The following is a 20,866-nucleotide window of genomic DNA, read 5'->3' as shown; positions in this document are numbered from 1 at the left end:
GGCTTTCCAGCGTAAACTTGACCTATGGATGTGCCAAGTGAAACAGGACAATCTTGCCCACTTTCCTGTTTCTCAGAGCATCTCAGCCTCATGTCCCGGTACTTTCTCATGTGCTCAGTTAGCTACCAAACTGAGCCTGTTGATGAATGAGTTTGATCGACGCTTCTCTGACTTCAGAGCACAGCACTCTGGATTTGCCATCTTTGCTAGTCCTTTCACCACCAACGTGTGCACTGCACCCTAACAACTTCAGATGGAGTTAATAGAGCTTCAAAGCGATAGTGGCCTGAGAGCAAAGTTCCAGGATGTTACAATCCAGGACTTTTACCGTCTACTGCCCCCTGCTTTCATGCCACAGCTTCGACTTCATGCTGCCCGTGTTCTGTCTATGTTTGGGAGCACCTATCTGTGCGAACAGATGTTTTCAATAATGAATCTAAACAAAAACAAGCACAGATCACGCATCACTGACGACAACCTCCACGCTGTTCTACGGATTGCTACAGCACAGGACCTAAAACCAGACATTGACTCACTGGCCACGGAAAAACGGTGTCAGACATCTGGTCAGAAAACACATTGGTAAGCATTTGAAAAAACCTAATATATAATAAAATGCAATTCAACCAAGAAGAACAATAGTTAAACTATGTGCAATGCAATGATTGTGTTTGCATTTTGTTTTGTGTTTGTTATTTACAGAACATGATCAATGGATGAGGATGGTGGAGAGGGGATCCACATGGTGTGTTCAAGGACAGGCAGCATCTCCTCATCAAAAACTAACCTAAAAACTTGACCAATATAGTTGTGGACTGAGACAACCCTTATTTTGTTATTTTGAGTTTATTACATATAGGGATGCACCGATACACATATTTTCACTTCCGATCCGATTCCGATAACTAAATTTGGATATCTACCGATGCTATTCCGATATCTCTGATAACAGTCTTGATCTTTCAAATTATACCAGCCACTTGATGATAGACCAAAGTATACTGGCACAGGAAGCACTTAAGTAGAAGTTGTAGCCTACTAAACCTCCAAAAAATAGCCCTTACATTTATGAGGACATACATGATCATCATCTTTACTGTTAACAAACTACACGCAAGCAGGATTTCAAGTTGGCCTTCAATATTTATTCACCTCAGCAACCCATAATGGGTAAAACATTGTCTTAACAAAACAAACAAATGAAGTGCAGCAGCACTATCTGAGATAACATAACACATAAAATAACAGTGAGGCCAGGATCAACCACTTTCACTTAAACATTGTCAGGTTCTTTTTTAGGAAGATTAGCATTTCTGCCCGCTCTGCTGTCAGGCGATTTCTCTTTTCATCCACGATATTGGATGCTGTGCTGAAAAGTCTTTCACTTTCCACACTGGTTGAAGGGGCACTCAGGAACTTTGTGGCAACTGCAGCAATGAGGGGAAACCGAGCATGGTGGTTTGCCCAGTATTGAAAAGGGCTGTCTGCCTCACCTATAGTTGGTTCCTTTAAGAACATCTGCATTTGTGTGACCGCAGTCTGGGTACCACTACCTCCTGCAGGTTCATCATGCTCCTCCAAAATTTTGTCATATAGACTGCTGAAGCTGCTTTTCATTTTGCCTGGAGGAACACCAGTGCTTGGCCCAGCTTCCATGCAAGCAATCTTCTTAGCTGGCTCAGCCACCGTTGTCCCAGCATCATCAGTGAGTGCTTGCTCCATCTTCTCCAGCTCTTGAATCAGGAGAGCCTTCCCCCTCCTGGCAGCTTCTCCACTTGTAAAGAATCTGACACACACACACACACAGAAGAAGAAACATTGAGTACAAGTTATACAGCTGGGCATGCAGGCAGACAAACACAAACACACACACACACACACACACACACACACACACTTCCCCATTATCCAATTACTTTTAGTTTACATTAAGTTAATATCATTAAGAAATATTCACGTTAAAGTTAGGAATATGTTAACACTTGATTCAGCAGCATTTTGATTAAATTGCAACAAAAAATGCCTTACCTGTCCTTGTATCGAGCGTCCACTAAAGTGGCAAGAGCATAGAGTGGCTCACTTTCGATGTCGCTGAAACGCCGGTTGACAGCTTGGAGAAGCGTACTTTTCATTGTTTTGATGCCGCTGTCGGTATTGGTATTCTCTGCGAGCAGGCGTTGTAAAACTGTGACGGCTGGAATTACTTCGGCTGCAGTGGAGGTCGCCGAGCTGATTTTCCTGGTTAACTCCTCGAAGGGCTCCAGCACAGTCGCTGTTTTTTCAAGCAAAGCCCAGTCGTTGGCTGACAGTGTTGCTGGTAAGTTGTGGTCGGCAGCATAGGCACAGAGGGGTCGTTTCTCTTTCAAGATGCTCTTGATCATGTAATAGGAACTATTCCATCTAGTCTGCACATCTTGAACCAGGCGAGAAGGGTTCGTCGCTGTTCCCGCTTGCATTTCACGCTGCAGGTCTTCCAGGCGAGACTGTGCAAGTTGTGAATGCTTAAAGTGAGCTACGATTTTTCGGCTGTTTGCCAAGGCGTCGCTAACGCTGCGCTGTGATATGAGACCCTCATTCACAACGAGCTGCAGTGAGTGAGAGAAACAGCCGAGGTTAGAAACGGACATGTCTTGCATTGCTGCCTTCATGTTGCTCGCGTTGTCTCGCAGAATAGCATGTACCTTTTCCAGTGGGATCCCCCAGTTGTTTAGCATTTCTGTAATGGATGCTGCGATTGTTGCACGGTTGTGGGAGCCTCTGCACTTCTTTACTTGGAGCACGGCACTACAAAGCCTGTATGTCTCGCGGTCAATCCAGTGCACTGTAAGACTTATCAGTGACATTGGGCAGACATCTGACGTCCAAATGTCTGTCGTAAAGCTCAGATTTGGGACTCCCTTTAACTTGTCGGCTAACTTGGTTGACACTCGGTTGTAAAGTTCAGGTAGCGCAGTCTCTGACAAATATCTCCTCGATGGTAAACTATATCTTGGCTGCAAATGTTCCATCAGGCCGCGAAAACCTTCATTTTCGACCACTGATAATGGTTGGTCATCGAGTACGATGAAGTTCAGTACCTTCCCAGTTATTTCTTTAGCTTTCACGTTGTCTGGTGAGAGTTTACCTTGTCTTTCGAATGACTGTAGAAGTGACTCCTGACGGCTAGTCTGTGCTTTCAGCCCCCTCACGGCTAAGAACTCATCGTGCTCTTTAGGGTGGTGCTTCTGCAGGTGTTTTATTAGGTTTGTAGTATTGTATGTCGCAACGGAGCGTCCACCTCTGGATATAACGGCTTTGCAAACATTACATGTTGCTGTATTGCTTTGCAGTGAATCGAGAGAAAAGTATTGCCATACAGCAGACATATTGATAGTTAGCAACAAAATAGTTAGCACTAATTACCCGGCCAGAGACCAAACCGCTCAACGTTCGACTGCTTGCTTGTTGCAAACTATGGCATGGAATTCTTGAACGGGGGCGTGCCTAGGCTACTGTGATCACTGAGATGGCCCCGTTTAGGAAATCCATTCCACATCTTGCAGTAGCAAAGCAACATACCAGAACCGTGCACGGAGAATCTTTTCAGCATAATGTGTGGATCGGAAATCTAGGGGTATGGATCGGAAATTTCCGATACGTGAATTACGTTGATATCGGAACCCGATACCGATACTGGATCGGATCGGCCCCATCCCTAATTACATATACTACTTTATATGTGTAGCAATGTATTTAGTGTTTGCAGGTTTTATGTGTTTCTGCAAACAAATGTTTACTGTAATCAAACCATCTCTCATGAGTTGGATGTATGCCCCCTGCAAGGCTGTGTGCAGCCATTTGCTTTTGTAAAATGCTACATCTGTCACACATGTTCTTAGCAGCTCACAATTGTTGGTTTTACAGTTATTTGTTATTTCAAGTTTTGAACAAAGTTAATGTCATAACTTGTGTTTGATGTTATTTTTCTTTATTCACTTGGATAGTTTGATCGTTGATTGATGGAGTAATATGGGTTTCATAACCTGACAAATTAAAAGGATTTATGTTATAATAACAGAGCAACAAGCAAACATATTTTTTACATCTATGCAAATATATATGTAATATTTGTAACTTGAATAAGTAATAAATTCAGAGTTATTTAACATTAAGGAGTAGTTACATTTATTTTACATTGCATTTAGTTACATTGCATTTAGTTACATTTATAAGTTACATCTGGCCCTTTGAGGGCAACGATTATGCTGATGTGGCCCTCGGTGAAAATGAGTTTGACACCCCTGCTCTACTACATCTGTAAAAGAGTCATGGGAGGGTGAGTTGGGTGTAGACATATCTGACAGTAAGTGGAGGGACATTCTTCGTTTGGTGCAAACCTCATCTATCTGTGCTAGGCACGGTCTAATGCAGTGTAAGGTGCTCCACAGGGCTCACTTTACCAATGCTAAACTAGCCAAAATATTTCCTCTTAGAAGCGATGCCTGTAACAGATGCAAGCAATCTCCTGCCAATCACACGCATATGTTTTGGTCATGCCCCAGCCTGAATGCATTCTGGTCTAGTATTTTCAAAACCCTTGAACAGGCCCTTAACACACCCATACCCCTTAACCCTCTAACTGCCTTGTTCGGCATCCCCCCGACACAGAACATTCCCACCACGACCCAGCGGGTCATCGCCTTCACAACCCTGCTGGCCAGGCGTTCCATTCTTCTGAAGTGGAAGCACGTTTCCCCGCCCACACATGAGATACGATTTTCACTTCAAGGATCCCTGACACTCTTTCATAAGACCTGGACTCCCTTACTACTGCTAATCAATGACCTGACAATCAACCCTGATGCTGATGAGTTGTGAATGAACCCGGTGGGGGGGGGGGGGGGGGGGGGGGAGAGAGGAGGAGGAGGAGGAGAGAGAAAGAGACCTTCACTTCCCCCTTTCCTTATCTCCCTAATATCTCGACCATTGCTTTGTTTGTCTTCTCTGTTTCCTCATGTAACTTGCAGTACCATTATTTTCCTGGTATTTATTTTTACTGACTAAAAACATGAAGAAGCATCTGTATTTTTATGTAATTTTCAGTTATTGGTCTTTGTATTTCATGTCATTTTTATCCCCTTTTATTTTTTTTATTTTTTTTATGTTGGTGTTTTGTAACTTTTTGATTGATGTCTTGTTTATAATGTGATCATAGCCCATAGGGGTGAGGGTGGGGTAACTATTTAGTCTTCATACAGACCATCTTCTCTACGTGTGTACCTAATGTATTGCAACTGTGATGTCTGTCAAAAAGCCAATAAAAAGATTTTGAAAAAAAAAAAAAAAAAGGTAATGATAATGCATGTAGTAAAACAAGTATGTTCAAAATGTGTTCAAAAACGTCATAGTATAGTATGTATTCTTTTATAAAAATAAATAGTATGTCAAAAAGAACGAAGCAGAAAGGGATAGCATAGATTGTGGAAAAAAAAGTCATGAAAGTATGTAAAGAAATTTGTAGAAAATACTTTGTATAGTATGTTGCATAAAATGAAAAAGATAACTCTTATGTCAGAATTTTTTTATTGATATTGATTTGTTGAAAATCAGCATTGTATGGGACGTTGAGAAATATACAAAAAAGTCAAAGTATAGTATAGTACACAGAGGTGTGCAGCTGCTTACAGGACCCTCCCTTCTCATGTCTCATGTTCATTCCTTCTAGTTAACTCTTTGATTGTATAGTATCTCGAAAAATATGAAAAATTGTAAAAGTATAGAAGGCATATGTGGAAAAAGACACAGTATATAGTGTCTCATAGAAATCATCAATGCTACCCTCGGATGAGACACTGGGTATCCAAACTACGGCCCGGGGGCCAAATGCGTCCCTCAGCAAATTCAAAAAGTATAATGACTTAAGTATTATAAACTTCTGCTTGTCTTATATTGTACTATTTAAATATATATGTTCAAATATATTACACATTATTCATGTGTTAATAAGCCCAATTTTAAACCCTTTCTATTTCCTCTTAGGATGATGAGCAATCTGAGGCTCCTAGGCTAACAAGATAAATGAAACCCTATGGAGAGCTGGGATGTAGGCAGTTTTTTTCTAACAACATTTTCAAGTATCAAGAGTTGCCTACATTGAATAGATTTTTCCAACTTATAACTGAACGTATGACGCAATAACCCTCTAGGGAGTGACCCAGCCCTTCGTATATTTTTCTATATGTGGCCCTCGGTGAAAAAAGTGTGGACAACCCTGCGCTAGAGGATTCTTGTTTTGATGTTCGCTAATTCAGAAAACTCTGTAGGCTTTAGGGTCAACAGACGTTGCTAACCCACCAATATGGCTTTGTAGGAGGCCACACTTCTCACATTACTTCGTTCCCACATCGCACAGTAGAAAGAATCCAAATCCAGCCTCACTAAGGTCTGTTTGGTCTCTCTGTTCTGTTGTGCCCTGCAGTTTTCATTTCACACTGTGAGCATGTCGATATCTCTTTGGCCGAGTGTGAGAGTGTGAACTATTTACAGCTGCCTGAGCTGATGAGCAGTGCATTAACGGTGTACTTTCTGATGTGGAAACAGCACATTTGACTACTGGGAGAACCCATTTCCCTGAGAATGCCTCCCTCTGTAGATTAAACGCTCCCTCAGACACAATCAACGGAGCTGGAGATGTGTCAGCGCCAGTGAAGCAACGTTTGAATCTGACTGCAGATCTGTTTTAGTCAGTGTCAGATGTAATTTGATTACTTCAACCATTCCTAAAATGTATCAACCATGAGCTTTCGGGTAAGAAATAATCAAGAGAAGGAAACACAAGAAATACCTTTTTCAAATTCACTTGGCTTTTATTCACATTTCATATCTTTTGACATCTCAACCGCACCATCCGTCCATACATTCCACTACAACTCAACTGTCCCCTTCCTCCCCATCGTAGCCGATGAAAACAGAAGGTGAGACCACCGCCATCCCAAATAAAAATAATAATATTAATAATAATAATGAAAAGCAGCATTGAAGAAACAACTTTTGATTTCTGCCTCCCTTCATCAACAGCATATTTGTATTAAATTACCTGAATGTAACCATCAACCTCCATTAAAAGAACAAACATAAAACTGTTGCCATCATCAGACTCAAAACTCAATAAAATTAATAATTATAGTGTTGAATACAAACTCAGAAGTTTAAAAGAAAGTGACTCAAGCCTTTTATAGGGGAAAAAAACATGATTTGTGGTGTTTGTCTGTGTGTCTGTGTGTCTGTGTGTCTGTGTGCGTGTGTGTGTGTGTGTGTGTATGTGTGTGTGTGTGAGAGCAGTAATGTTCCTACATTCTGCTCCAGCCTTTACTATTATAGATTCAGTGAGAGTAGATCTTCTCTGGTCCTGTTTGTTTGTTAAGACAGTGGTGCCTGGCACCAGTGAGCTACAGCAGGGTGCTACAACAACAGGTGAGGCGAATCTCTCCACCAACACACTCCACGGCTTAACATGAGTACTTTTGGTCCTGAAGGACATCATAATTCATGATTTAGTGTCCTGTGAGAAGGAATGGTTCTCTGTACCACTAACACATTCAACTTTAGCAGTTTTTACATGTGAATAAGCCCCTTTCAGACACGCAGCTCGTTACGTTAAAGTCATTTGGACCTATCGAATGTTCCATAACACTTCCCAGACCAAGCTGGTTTGAACTGGATATCATCACAATATCACAATGCCACGGCAGCACAAAATGATTAAATGTATGTCTCGGTTCCTCTATAGAGGCCTAAAGAGTATTTGCTCTTTAAGCTTCGCGCTATGATCAATGTGATCCAACAAGAACTCAGTTTCCTATTCGAAGTTTAAAAAGGTTAGTTATTAATCATTAGAGATTTGTGAATAGGATGAGTTTTTTGTGTTCGTTTATGACTGATGTTTTTCTATTTATTTATGAATATTTAGCTTTAAGAGCACTGAGAAAAGTAACACGTAATTAAACATATTCTATGAAAAGATACTGAAACACTGTAAATGAGCAATTTTACGTTGAGGAAACTGTAGTCATTTCAGATTGATGCTTAAAATGATTTTATTTCCCCATGCAGCATGGGGCAAAAGAGGTAGAAATAAAAATAAAAAACATTAAAACCAACACACCGCCAATCTTTTTTCAAGTAACATTCAGGCTAACTGCATGGACGAAATGATAAATATCCTGTATATAAAGTGTTCAAATACAGCATACAGGCACGAGAGTCCCTATGACTTGTCATTCTGTATTAGGACATTATAGTATAAAAAAGCAGCAGAATAAAATAAACTAATACAATGTGAAATTAATAAGTTGGAACGGGTGTTAGCTTCTCACACTGACTATGCACATTAATCAAGATTTGAACACATTTTAAAATCATTTCTGACCCACTATTCATCATTAACATCATGACTTTTCAACTCCATCACTACTTCTCGTTCACCTGGTGCTAAATACTGAGCATGGTGAATATTTCCATTAATTAACACACTATAACCACCATGTCTGAAAAGGGCTTCACTCCCGTACAAAATGTCTGCATAAAGCCAGGAGAGAAAATCAATATGCCCGTTTCATTTTGCATCCCCCTTGCAGCCATGTTTTTTGTCTATTCTGTATGCGTAGTGAGCTTTTAGTCAGGCCCAGAGTCAATCAGATAAAAACAACATTAGTGCTAAAATCCTCTTGGCATCCTGTCACCTTCGCCAGAGGAGAATACAGAGTCAACAGCAATGATATGGTCACTGACTGTAGTCAGAAAGGCCTCCAGGATAGGATTAGTGTGCTTTCTCTGCGCAGTGTTCCTTCTCATCACTAGGTGGCAGTGTTCATCTGGACACTGTCGCCTCTTCCCCACACCATGGGTTTCCTTTCTGGATGAGTGAGCCGCTGATGGGATACCATCATCAATAATTTATTTCAAGTCAAAAAACAAATGAAAAAGCAGCTTGAAATCCAAGAGAAGCTGGTGCTGTCTTTGTTTGAAAGCCTGGACATCCTCTTTCAGTTCTCCCACCATCTTTCCTTCTCTCCATCCTTTAATACACCCATCTGTTGTGGAGCTATGGCGCTCTCAGTGTGGACATGCTTCCATCCATCATCCTTTCATTCATTCATTTCGTTAATGCATCCATCTTTCTGGAGGTCTGGTTTGTGTCCTTGTACTCCCAGTTGGCTCTGCTGGTGTCAGTCACTGGTATTGGAGGTAATTTTTCAGGGACTGGGGCAGAGGGAGGCCCTCGATCTCCTGAAGCCGCTCCCGACCCAGCGCCATGCGGGCCGCACGCCGACACAGGTCCATCAGAGGGAGGGGCTCGGCTGAGGAGGGGGACAGAGAGAGAGAGAGATTAGACAAAACAATAACAACGGATATGTGAAAATGACTTGTGTAACGTGTGATTTGAGATTGATTTGATTTGTTGATGTTTGTGCTTATGCCTTGATCTTTCATACATGCATTACACACCTTAATATTTGTTATAAATGCATGAATTACAGAAATAGAGAGTGGTGACGCACACCTTTAAATATTTAAACCTCCTCCTCATACACATACAATGACACCTGTTTGGCTAGCATATATTATACATTACATTAAGTTAATTTTAAACACCATCTGTCAGACCGACTTTCTCTCCAGCTGAAAACGTTTGATAGGTAAACAGTTTAACTGTTAAAAAAAGGGGATAATATAGTCAACATTTAAAAAATGAAACTTGTAATAAGAGTGCCATGTATATCTGTGAGCTGCTGGCCAGTCTCGTCTGTGACCTTCCTCCTCCCACCGGGGTGAAGGAGGAAACAGACAAAGGAGTCTGACTGCAGGACACACAGAGGAGAGGAGGAGGAGGATGAGGAGGAGGAGGAGGAGGAATGGTGCTGCATGTCTGCATCGTGATGCTGTTGTGTTTTTAATTGTCCATAGTCATAAGATGTGTCTTAATGCCAATCTGCAAAACTCACAAACTTCAAAAAATCATAATCATTTGCCTCTAGAGTTAATGTGAGCCAACACATTAGTCATTTAATCTAGGCACAGATATAGATGTTAGCATAGGCGGCGCGTGTGGCTCAGGTTTGGCAAGGCTAAATAACTTTTTTTTACCTGACGCTGCCTGCCTCCGGCCTCTATAGAAAAGAGATCAACTCAGTCAAAGCACCGCCTGCTGACTGATCAGAGCTCAGTGTGTGGAGTTTAAATCTATCAAGTCATATTACAGGATAAAGGAAATACAGTTTAAACTGCCGTATGCAGAGAAGACGCCGACGTGTCGCACTTATCTATCATATCACACTGACTGATATCACATCATCAATCAGATCATCGATCATATAATATTTCCTTATCTGAGTCAGCTTCTCGAGCCGTATCTGGCCGTGCAACACTTAGTTGCATTGTCACATATACTGTATGCAGACATATTATTTTAAGCAACACATTAAGTTGACGAAACACTCAACTCTAATGTAATTAAAGTCAGATCCCCTCGTGTCTTAGATGGGGCAGTATCATAAAACTGTCGTACGCTTTCAAACACAGTTTACTTTTGTAACCATGCAGTTGTTCTGTATTCTCCTTGCAGGTGCAACTATGTGGCTTGTATCCTGGATTATATGCTTAAATCATGGATGTTTAAAGTTCATATTTGTCTAATATTAGTTTACTTTTTATTAATGAAGTATGACGCTGCGCTGTCAGTACATTTGTCCCTGTGATTGGTCAAATGTAGCTAACCCCGCCCCTTTCACGTGAACGTGCGCTCAGATGGAGAGAGAAACCCTGGCTTGATTTATCGAGTTGATAACCAGCGTCATAGGAACGCTTAGCGAGATCTCGTTTGTTAGGGTTAGTTAAGAAAACTCAAACATATCCAGGGTATGTTGAACTGGTGTCGTACAGGGCACAGGTGGCTGCATAGCAGCGCTAATGTCAAAGACACAAACATTATACATTATATTTTTATTTTACCAGGATGCAGTGACACAAATATTTGGGAAGGCTTAGCCTTCCCTAGCCTACAGTACCCGCCGCCCCTGGATGTTAGGTTTACTTTGCTTTGATCTGGACGCAGGTTATACCGCAGAAGTCCCTAAATAAAGATGTATTATATTATTTAAAAAAAAAATGTAGATAGCATCTTCATATTCTTTTGTGGCGATCATTTCTATTACCAGGTAAATTGATATAACTGGCTAAGTTCTTGTGAGCTTTTTCTCATATAATTTTCCATTTTTAGTTTTATCTGGCAACAAAATTAGATGATAGGCCTTGTTTGGCTGCCTCTCAGTAACAATCAAATATAAAGAAGACATGGCGGTAATGTAGTAGAAAATGCTCCAAGTATCAGGTGATTCGGTGAAGGTGATGGTGTTTTGTATCTGATGGAGAAAAGTCTGAAATCCAGTTTTCCTGACATCAAACCCACTTTCACGCATTGACAGCTTTTCAAAAGGTGTTTTGTTGTATATGCATGGGTTTTGATGGCATAGTTGCACCATCAGCCACTACATAGAACCCTATTGCATCATCCTGTTGAAAGTCAGTAAGTGGATGATAAATGTCTCTAAACCAAGGTGAACGACAGAAAGCCAGATGGACCAAGTCACCTGCCGATATCCTGCCAATCCTTTCATGGAAAGTGCTCCCTGCAGGTATAAAACATTTGGTGACATCAAGTAACAACTAAGGAATCATATAATTCATAAATTGTCAAAGTATTGATTTTATGTTTGCAGGAAATCATGATTATTCGCCTGTCCACTAAAGTGGACGTTTTGCATCACTGACTATATTTCAACTAAAATTCATACTGTTACCCAGGCCCGGTTCCAGAACAAAATGACTCGGGGTGCATCTGAGATTAGAGAGGGTGCAGCGGTAAAGTGCTATTTTTATAAGTGGAGAGTGGACCTAACACCCTTTAGGGGGGTCCTCATCTCCTCTAGGAGGGTCCTCACCTCCTCTAGGGGGGTCCGGGGGCATGCTCCCCCAGGAAGATTGATGTTTTTAACTTCAATATTTAAAAAACAATCTGGTGCACTTTGAGAGCGAGATGAAGAGATCTATGGATCTATGTGCTCTTTGCTGGATTCATGCCTTCCCAGTCCCTTATCACGTACAAGAGCATGGCACCAGTTGTAGTAGCCAGTTGTGGTGAAGGCATCTGACTTACTTGAACCGAAATGTCTACATGCATAGCAGAAGATGGCATCTTTTGTACATGAATATTCCAGCCAATCTCTGTTTTGTGCTGCAAAATGAGCGCCTTACCCCACTGTACAGGCGAGTTGGGTACTTTTTTAAATATACCTCTGTTTTGCCGAGGTCCTCTGGCACTTACGGGCCGCCAAGGGGTGGCGGTGTTTGGGGCAACGAAGACGGCTGCGGCTTCTCCGCCTCCGTGGACGAGGCGGGCAAAGCTGGCGAGGCGGGCGTTAGTGTCCACGACAGTGGCCGCGGGTAACTTAATGTCCCATGATCTGAACTGTTATTACCTGCAGTAGATGCAGTGTTACTGCTGGCGATAAGGGCTGGTTGTTTTAACCATTTTCTGATGTCCATCATTGACTGCTGTGTAAGCACCTTGTAGATGACGAACGTGTAGCGGCACAGGTCATCCGCACCTGACATAATAACGTTACCTACCGTTTAAATTGACCAAATAAATGCAGCAGGCAATGTTATTTAACCACAATTACAATGTATTTTATTTCAACTATATTCTTCTTATTATTATTAGTATTACAATTATTATATATGTAATTTATTTTTTTCACTTTTCATTTTTCAAATGAGGGTGCATTACGACTCAACCGAGGGTGGAATGCACCCTTATGCACCCCCGTAGAACCGGGCCTGCTGTTACTGCTACTGTTCTTCTTGAAAATACTTCATTTGCAATATCTTTTTGGGCCTTAAATATATACACTCAAGTAAATATATATAATATATATATATATATATATATATATATATATATATATATATATATATATATATATATATATATATATATATATATATATATACACACACATGGGCGTAATTTCCACTGGGGACAGGGGGGACATGTCCCCCCCACTTTTCAAAATCCCATTTGTGTCCCCCCCACTTTTTAATTTTTTTTTTTTTTTAAATTACGCAATTGGTCATCGTCACGGAGGAGCGTCTGTGTGTGTGTGTGTGTGTGTGGCAGGAGCGCATTTTGTGTGAGAGAGAGAGAGAGAGAGACAGGGAAAGACAGGGAGAGAGAGAGACAGAGAGAGACAGAGAGAGACAGAGAGAGAGAGAGTTACGGGGGTTGTTGTTAGCATCTGGTGCTAGCTCGGAGATTAGATTATAAAGCTGTTTCAACAATAAGGAGAGGGAGAGTCCTCTCCTGTCGGACTGAGAGGCTGAGATAACATCAGCTCAGGGAGGTAAAGGACTCGCTGAGTGATTATATTGTAAACTTTAGTCTAAGTTTTCTCAGTGGGTCTCAAATGGTTTGGTCTAAACAAATATTTCCATCTATTTAATATAGTTGTTCAAAATAAGTAAAAAAGTAATTCCAATGTCAGTAAAAAATTCAAAACACAGTTTGAAAGGGAAGTGATGAGTAAAATATGCATAAATAAAAAGAAAGAATGCAGACTAGGTAAGATAAAGATAGGAGAGAGGAGTATATCAATGATGTGTTATTGGTTGTGAGCATATTCTAATGGTTTTTGGAGTATTGAAATATATACAGTTCTGTTTCATATGAGTGTTCAGAGAGCTGTATCCATAAATCTCTTAATTTGTGCACCAGATTGATGCCTTTAACTTCAATTTAAAGAAGCAAATCTTACCGGGGTTGCATGCCCCTGGACCCCCCTATAGGAGGTGAGGTCATCACAAATAAAACAGGTTCATGGATAGATAAGTTTGCACACTCATTATACACACTACACATTTTTCTTGGATTAGTTAACACCATAGTCCCTAATATATATTTGTAGAAAGGCAGGAAATGGAATTAAATCGAGAACAATGATTCAATGCGGAGGACCCCCTGTTTTGTGTCCCCCCACTTCTCAAACCAAAGTTACACCCTTGTATATATATGTAAATAGTATAATGTAATTTTAAGTTTGCACATCTTTATTTATCATTTTTTCCAAATGTACCAGTTTTCAGTTTAGACTTCAACGCATACTGTCCACCTGAATGGACATATACAACTTTTATTTTCTAAATTTGAAAAAACTAGATAAAAGAAAAACTAAAGTTAAAATCTTGTTTGTCATGCCCCAAGAGCAATAAAAACACTTGGTAAAAAAATCCTGAGTGAAGCTTTCATAATTCATGCATGAAAGGGTTAAAGAAACAATAAACAAATACAAACATAATCTTGTTTATTTAATGCAACGTATCTTCTCTTTGTCCTTCTCCCCTGATCCAGTTTTATCAGCTTGGCTTATAGCTTCCTCCAAATTGATTTTACAGTATCATCTTTTTCAATTAATAGTAATGACCACGTCTGGCCGTATTACACAGCAGAGTGGGAGGGAGGACAAGGACACGTTACGGAACTGAACTCCATAATCCAAAACACATCCCGCTCACCCCTCCTTTCAACACTCGCAGTCTGACGCATGCTGTACACACACATGACTCACTGAACTGAACCATACAGGCAACACCTTTAAAGGTCACCTATCCTGTCTTTTATAAATCAACATGTGTCCCCTCTGTGTAAAGAGATTCTGAAAGTTTCAGGAACAAAGATTCACTCTCTTTTTCTCCTGATCCATTTATATAAAAACCTGTCTGAAAATGAGCTGATCAGATTTTGGCCACTTTATGATGTCATAACGATGTTTTGGGTTGTGTAACCATTAGCCAATCACCAACCAAGGTAAACCCCCCCCCCCCACACCTTATCACCTGAATCTCCTCCTAGAGCGCCGTTGTGTTCTTTTTAACCAAATATCTCTCAGAGGGGCGTGGGGAGGGGCTCCTTATTTTCATCTAAAGTAACAGACAGAGAATCAGTACTTTTGAAACAGGGCTGAAACAGAGGGGAGTATGGGATGCTATAATAATGTGTTTGGTATTTGGAGCCAAACACTTCAGAGACATGTTTTGTATATATCTGAGACCTATAATAAAATAATGAAAAACAGTATAATAGGGGACCTTTAATACAAATGCTAAAAGTACACTAAGAAGTAGGTCCATGAGCATCCAAAAATGAATATGGAGTCAGCTGTTGCAAACATATTTCCCACCTTTAGAACAACTCATTCAGATGGAGAGAGATAGACTGAAAAACTATTAAAAATAAAGATTTGAAGTGTAGAAGAACATCTCAAATCACTGAACGTGTGACGTTGCTGAAAAAGGACTCTCCTCAGTGGAGATCCCCTTTGAGATAATGTTTGCCTTGTAACAGGCTGTAATTAGTGGAACGTGTCTTGTTTTGGAGGTGTGAAGTGCTTTGTGAGGAACCTAAATGACAGGAACACAGCTAGTGTGTCTCTCCCTGCTGCTTGTTTAGGAAAACACACACACACTCCCATCACCCGTTGTAAATCTGAACATCCTCCGCCACCTGCTTCTGTGGTTGCACCGCTGTGTGTGTTTGTATTTGTTCAAGGTTAAACCAACACACACACACACACACACCCCCACACACACACACACACACACACACACACACACACACCCCCACACACACACACACACACACACACACACACACACACACACACACACACACACACACACACACACACACACACACACACACACACACACACACACACACACACACACACACACACACACACACACACACACACACACACACACACACACACACACACACACACACACACACACACACACACACACACACACACACACACACACACACACCTTCTGTTCAGCTTTACAGAAGTGTCCTTGCAATGTCACATTAATGCTCATCCACGCTCCTAGAAACCAGTTCTTCACCTGCTTACAGATGACCGGGATGACAGTGTTGATTTTTCCGTTTGGCCTCTGTTTGACTCTCAATTACGCTGCCATTGTGATAGCTGCTCTCGTCACATTAACAGGAGACACGGCAGATGAAGGCCTCAGTAGGCTTGTGGCATCAAATGAGGATACAGTGAGGTACAGATAAGGGATTCAACTTCAATTGTCCGGTGATTGGCCGATCAATTAATAGACTCATTGTTTTGGCTGTATGTATGAACATATAGAAATTGTTTTGGCTGTATGTATGAACATATAGAAAATGACATAAAAAGAGAAGCTCATAATGGCTTGTAAACGTGTATGTAGTGAATGCTGGTGAACATCAGAGCAGACTCATTAACAGCTCTATATATAGAGCCAACAGGAATAAATGGGGAGGCTCAGCCTGCATTAATGCCACCCTGGATCCTGACCAGAGAGACAGGAAGTGTTCACTGACACCAACAACATGGTGTTGAAAGACCAACAACAACATTATGTGTGATACACATATTCTTATACAGGCACACTGGGCTAACAAACTAAAGAAAAATGCTAATTTGTTCTGTTGACTTCCAGAGTCAACTTAAACCACATAGTAGGTATATGAAAATGTCAATTTGAGATTATCGTGGATGAAACTCATTTGGAGTCTTGGTGAGTGAGCAGTGTGTGCGGGATGTGTGCATGTAGCTACAGTAACAAGGGGAGCAATTTTGTACTAGACCCAATTAATTTGAGCATGCTCTTTAGTGCTCAGTTATGCAGAGACAATTTCAGCAACACTGTGGTTACTGAGAGGAAGGAGACACTGTCAACCCTCTATGCTATTCTGGCTCTTTCCCTCTGAGAAAACACACTTAGCTTGAAATAAGACAAGTGAAAATAAGACTGAAGAAAACCTCTGTAGTTTTCTCAATGTGAAATCATCAAAAACACACTGCTTTTTGTGTCAAATAATCTCAGGAATGCCTATATCTATAGTCTACTATAAATAATGAGTCATAGTGATTACCCAATGTATTATTATAATTGCTTCTATATAGCTTTTTTATTAGACACTAAGATGTCTAAGTGTGGGTAACATACTTCTAAAAGCAATGGAAAAGCTTATGGCATATTTTAAACAAGGCTGTTCATTTTGTAAATCTAGGCAATCGAGAAGCTGCTTATTTCTCTACTACAAATGGTGAAGCTCAAAATGAATCATCTGCTGCCATCCAGATGTATGTAACGACCTTGTTTTGTGTTATACAAGTAATTAACTGGGCTTTATAACTACTTTTGCGATACTCAGCGCACTAACGATGAGATCTGTTCTTAATGACACATTTTCCATCACGTCTTATCCTATCAGCATCTCCTAAAAGAGCGCTAATGAGGAGAGAACCTGAGGAGGACGATCAGCAGCAGGTCATTTCCCCGGCTGCATCATTACACATCCACTGCATTAACAAGTAAACGCTTGAAAATGCTGCAGGACTTAGTTACATCATCACTGTGAATGTTTATCTGTTTATTTATAGGACATACAGAGGATGATTTTGTTAGTGACACTCCCATTGAACTAACAGTTTTCTTAGGACAGATAACATTGTTTTTAAAGAGCGCAACCCTTCAGGGCTGAATTAAAATGTGTTAGTTAAACAGTGAGATGAATGCTGAACGACCCCTGTGGGAAAGCTGGCCCATTACTGCAGGAAAGAAAATTAAAAAGTCGATGAAGAGCCATGTGAAGTTCCTCTTTGCTTCTCACACGTCGACAGCCCTGGGACTCAAAGTGAATCCTGTTAGCATCTTGTTGTTTTCCTCACAAACTGCTGGGATGGATTTATATGAAGGTGGCAGACCTCTATGAATTTTGTTATTAGGTTTTACTGATGAGTGCTACTGGATGTGTAAAGGCGTCCCAGCTGTAGTGAAAAACGTCTTCCCTGATGAGACTTTTGATATGGATATGAATGGTGACCCGGGGTCTGTTGCGACGGGAACAAGAAGTAACAGGGGCACGCAGTGTGACATGACGCCTGTAATGAGATGCAGCCCCCACAGCACAGGGCAGGGTTTACTGTCTGTAGACAATGATAATGGGAGAGAGGGTGAAATGGCAACCACAGCATCACGTTTATGATGGATGTAAGAGTGACCTGGGGGGAGGGGCGGGAGCTAAATAAAGCCTGACAAATGATGAGTGAGTTCCAAGGAAAAAAACACAGACAAATGAGAGGAAGATGAAACCCTTTAAAAAAGGCAAACTGAAATCAAAATAGGATTATTATGCTCATCGTTAGGTTTGAATTCACTTCATAGCAGTTATGGAAGACGTACTAGTATTTTAGTTCAGTAAAATTACTTATATCACATTCCAGAAATACTCTTAAAATGATACTGAAGTAAAAGTACAAAAGTATAATAGTCAAAATCGAATTAAAGTCAAAGTAATTCTTTAAGATGATATCACTGGATTATAGATATTGATGCATCAACTTGTTCATTACTTTAATGTTGCAGCTGGTCAATGTTGAGCTCATTGTAATTACTTTATACACTCCTGGGTAGCTTCACTTATAATAACATATCATCATTTGTTTGGTCAAATCAATGAAGTAGAGTTTAAGGGTCCAACATGATGTCTGAATGGTAGTATACAGTATTAGAAGTAAAAAGGAACAGGAAATCTGAAATACTCAAGTATAAGAACCTCTAAATTGTACTAAAGCACAATACATCCGAGTTAATATACTTAGTTATTTTCCACCTCTGCCTTAAAGAAAATCCTGAGTTGTGGAACGACTAACTCACACGTTGCAAATTGATGAAAAGCTTACGAATACCTGATCCTCTCTCTAGTCTTCCTCCCTCTTTTGCCACAGCTCCATCTCATTGGTAATAAAACACCTCTGCTGTTCCTCTGCCTGCTTGCTTTCTTCTCTACTCCTCATGGCTTTTTTTTATCCGGGCCCTTCTTTCACACTATTCTTTTATCTTGTTTTCCCTCTTTTTTTACTCTCCAAGGTCAGAGTGTTTGATCATCACTGCTGGCTGAAAGCTGCATTATCCTAGAAATGTCAACAGGAGACAGAAAACAGGTGTGTTTAGCCTGATGACAATGCAGTTTTGATCGTAATCCGGTAGCTGTTGAAAGCTTCTAAGCCCGAGAGGTTGAAGAATTTAGAGGAGCATGTAATCCTTTAATCCTTTAATTAAAGTCAATATAATACGAAAATGTACAAAACTGTAATTAATGGGCTTCAACACAACAATGGTGGTAAAATCTGGAGTAATGTACAACCCCAGCGCTGTGTACATATACACAGAGTAATCAGTTACAGGCTACAACAACCAACGGATCAATAACGTGACATTGAGCTTTTTCTTTCCTAATCCGACACTAGACTCTTGACCTATTGCAATGGGCTTTGCTTTAAACATGAAACACATGAAAGGCCTTAGATTTACACAACGGAAATCCACAACATCTTGACACGTAGAAAAACAAAGCACATGAATATGCAAGGTCACAGATATAGTAAATCAAAGCGAAAAACACAAACGTCTCAAAAATCAATAAAGATTGGAGAAAAACTCAAATGGTGTTAAGTAAACAAACACCAGAACCCAGCTATGCATCAACCGAGGCTTCAAGGGCAAATGCACCAGACAGAGTCACGTGCGCTATTCAATCCTTCTTTGTACAAAGTGAAATGTGTCTGTGTGGCTCGAACTACTTTAAACATGTAAAATGATATCCGGCTGTAGTGGACTTCTAGGATCTCTGTCTGACAGCAGAGAAGTGATCCTATGCATTACATCATGGCAGGCAAATGGACAAAAATGTTTCCAGCTGCAAAGCAGATGTTCAAATAAGATATTTAGAGTCAAATCTCAGTATGTTCATGTTTTCCTGTGTTTGAGCCCGGGGTGGGCAATCCATCCATATATTGATTCAATGACTAATGACCGTGATCATTAAAAACATTGATAAGTATCATCATCGTTATGAAACGCCTTTGTTTTTTAAATTCGTATATCCATATCTGTCCAGCACATATTGCTGTTTAATTGGCTGGAAGAGCCCATTAATAACAGTGTCAAATTATGATTGATTTGCTTTTTTTTTTTTTTTAGTTTATATAAATGCTGATGATTGTGTTAATGGTAATATATTATGTTGCGTATAACGGTCACAGGTCAATGAATTTATTCTTAACGGCTTTTTTATCAACAGCAAGTATCAAATTGTTGTCAAAACAATTTTGCATAACTTCCTACTGTATTCAACATTTTGCATTTGCTTTCCAACTGACACACTGTAAAGAAAATCAATCAATTAAAGAAACAAAAATAGAAACCATTGTGACTGCATATTCTACGCTGACAGTTTCCATACTAGAGCACTTTAAGGCTGCTTTTAAGGATTTTCTAGGGAGCGTACCGTGTTCCTACATACATTCAGTAAATCAGCAAAACAACTGAAGTAGACATTCGAGCAGCTTTGACTTTTATGATCCTCAGTTGGAAACACGTCTCTGGCAGTCCTTGAAGGCCTTTGCTTGACATGAATACAAATACTTTTCAACAGACACCAAAGTTAGCTAATTAGGTAGCCACTTCAACAATTATCTGATAAGAATTCGGCTTTAATTGTCATCTTGGCTTAAAAAGTGAGGACACTTAGCTAAATCTTGCTTCCTCATTACACCAACTCCAAATGTGAGAAGCAATACAAAGACTGAGCTCTGAAAAAAATGCCAAATCAAAATGGAAACACTGGTAGACCAGAAGTACACTGTGCAATGAGACAATTTAAACCATATGTATTTTACTTTTACAGCTTTACTACACTGCATGAAGACCGGTG

The 20,866-nt window shown here is 40.3% G+C and overlaps 1 protein-coding gene and 1 long non-coding RNA gene across 5 annotated transcripts in view; one reads left to right on the top strand and one right to left on the bottom strand.

Moving 5' to 3' along the window:
* The first annotated feature begins 239 nt into the window (after window positions 1-239).
* LOC307020618 lies at window positions 240-5,367 on the top strand. Its single transcript, XR_013802950.1, has 2 exons — window positions 240-582; window positions 703-5,367. It is a non-coding gene; the product is annotated as an uncharacterized lncRNA (long non-coding RNA).
* Window positions 5,368-8,057: 2,690 nt separating this feature from the next.
* Window positions 8,058-20,866, bottom strand: part of spsb4a (splA/ryanodine receptor domain and SOCS box containing 4a) — a 64,348-nt gene continuing 51,539 nt past the window's right edge. For all 4 annotated transcript variants that reach the window (XM_079650487.1, XM_079650485.1, XM_079650484.1 and 1 more), the window contains one exon: window positions 8,058-9,338. In XM_079650487.1, the coding sequence (XP_079506613.1) occupies window positions 9,211-9,338 (128 nt within the window). In that variant the 3' untranslated portion in view covers window positions 8,058-9,210. The remainder of the gene's footprint in view (window positions 9,339-20,866) is intronic.

The sequence above is a fragment of the Notothenia rossii genome (genome assembly GCF_949606895.1).
Source record: "Notothenia rossii genome assembly, chromosome: 9".
In the NCBI taxonomy this organism is placed as follows: domain Eukaryota; kingdom Metazoa; phylum Chordata; class Actinopteri; order Perciformes; family Nototheniidae; genus Notothenia; species Notothenia rossii.
Note: the sequence above shows the minus strand (reverse complement) of the source record. Positions and strands in the feature narration are given on the sequence as shown.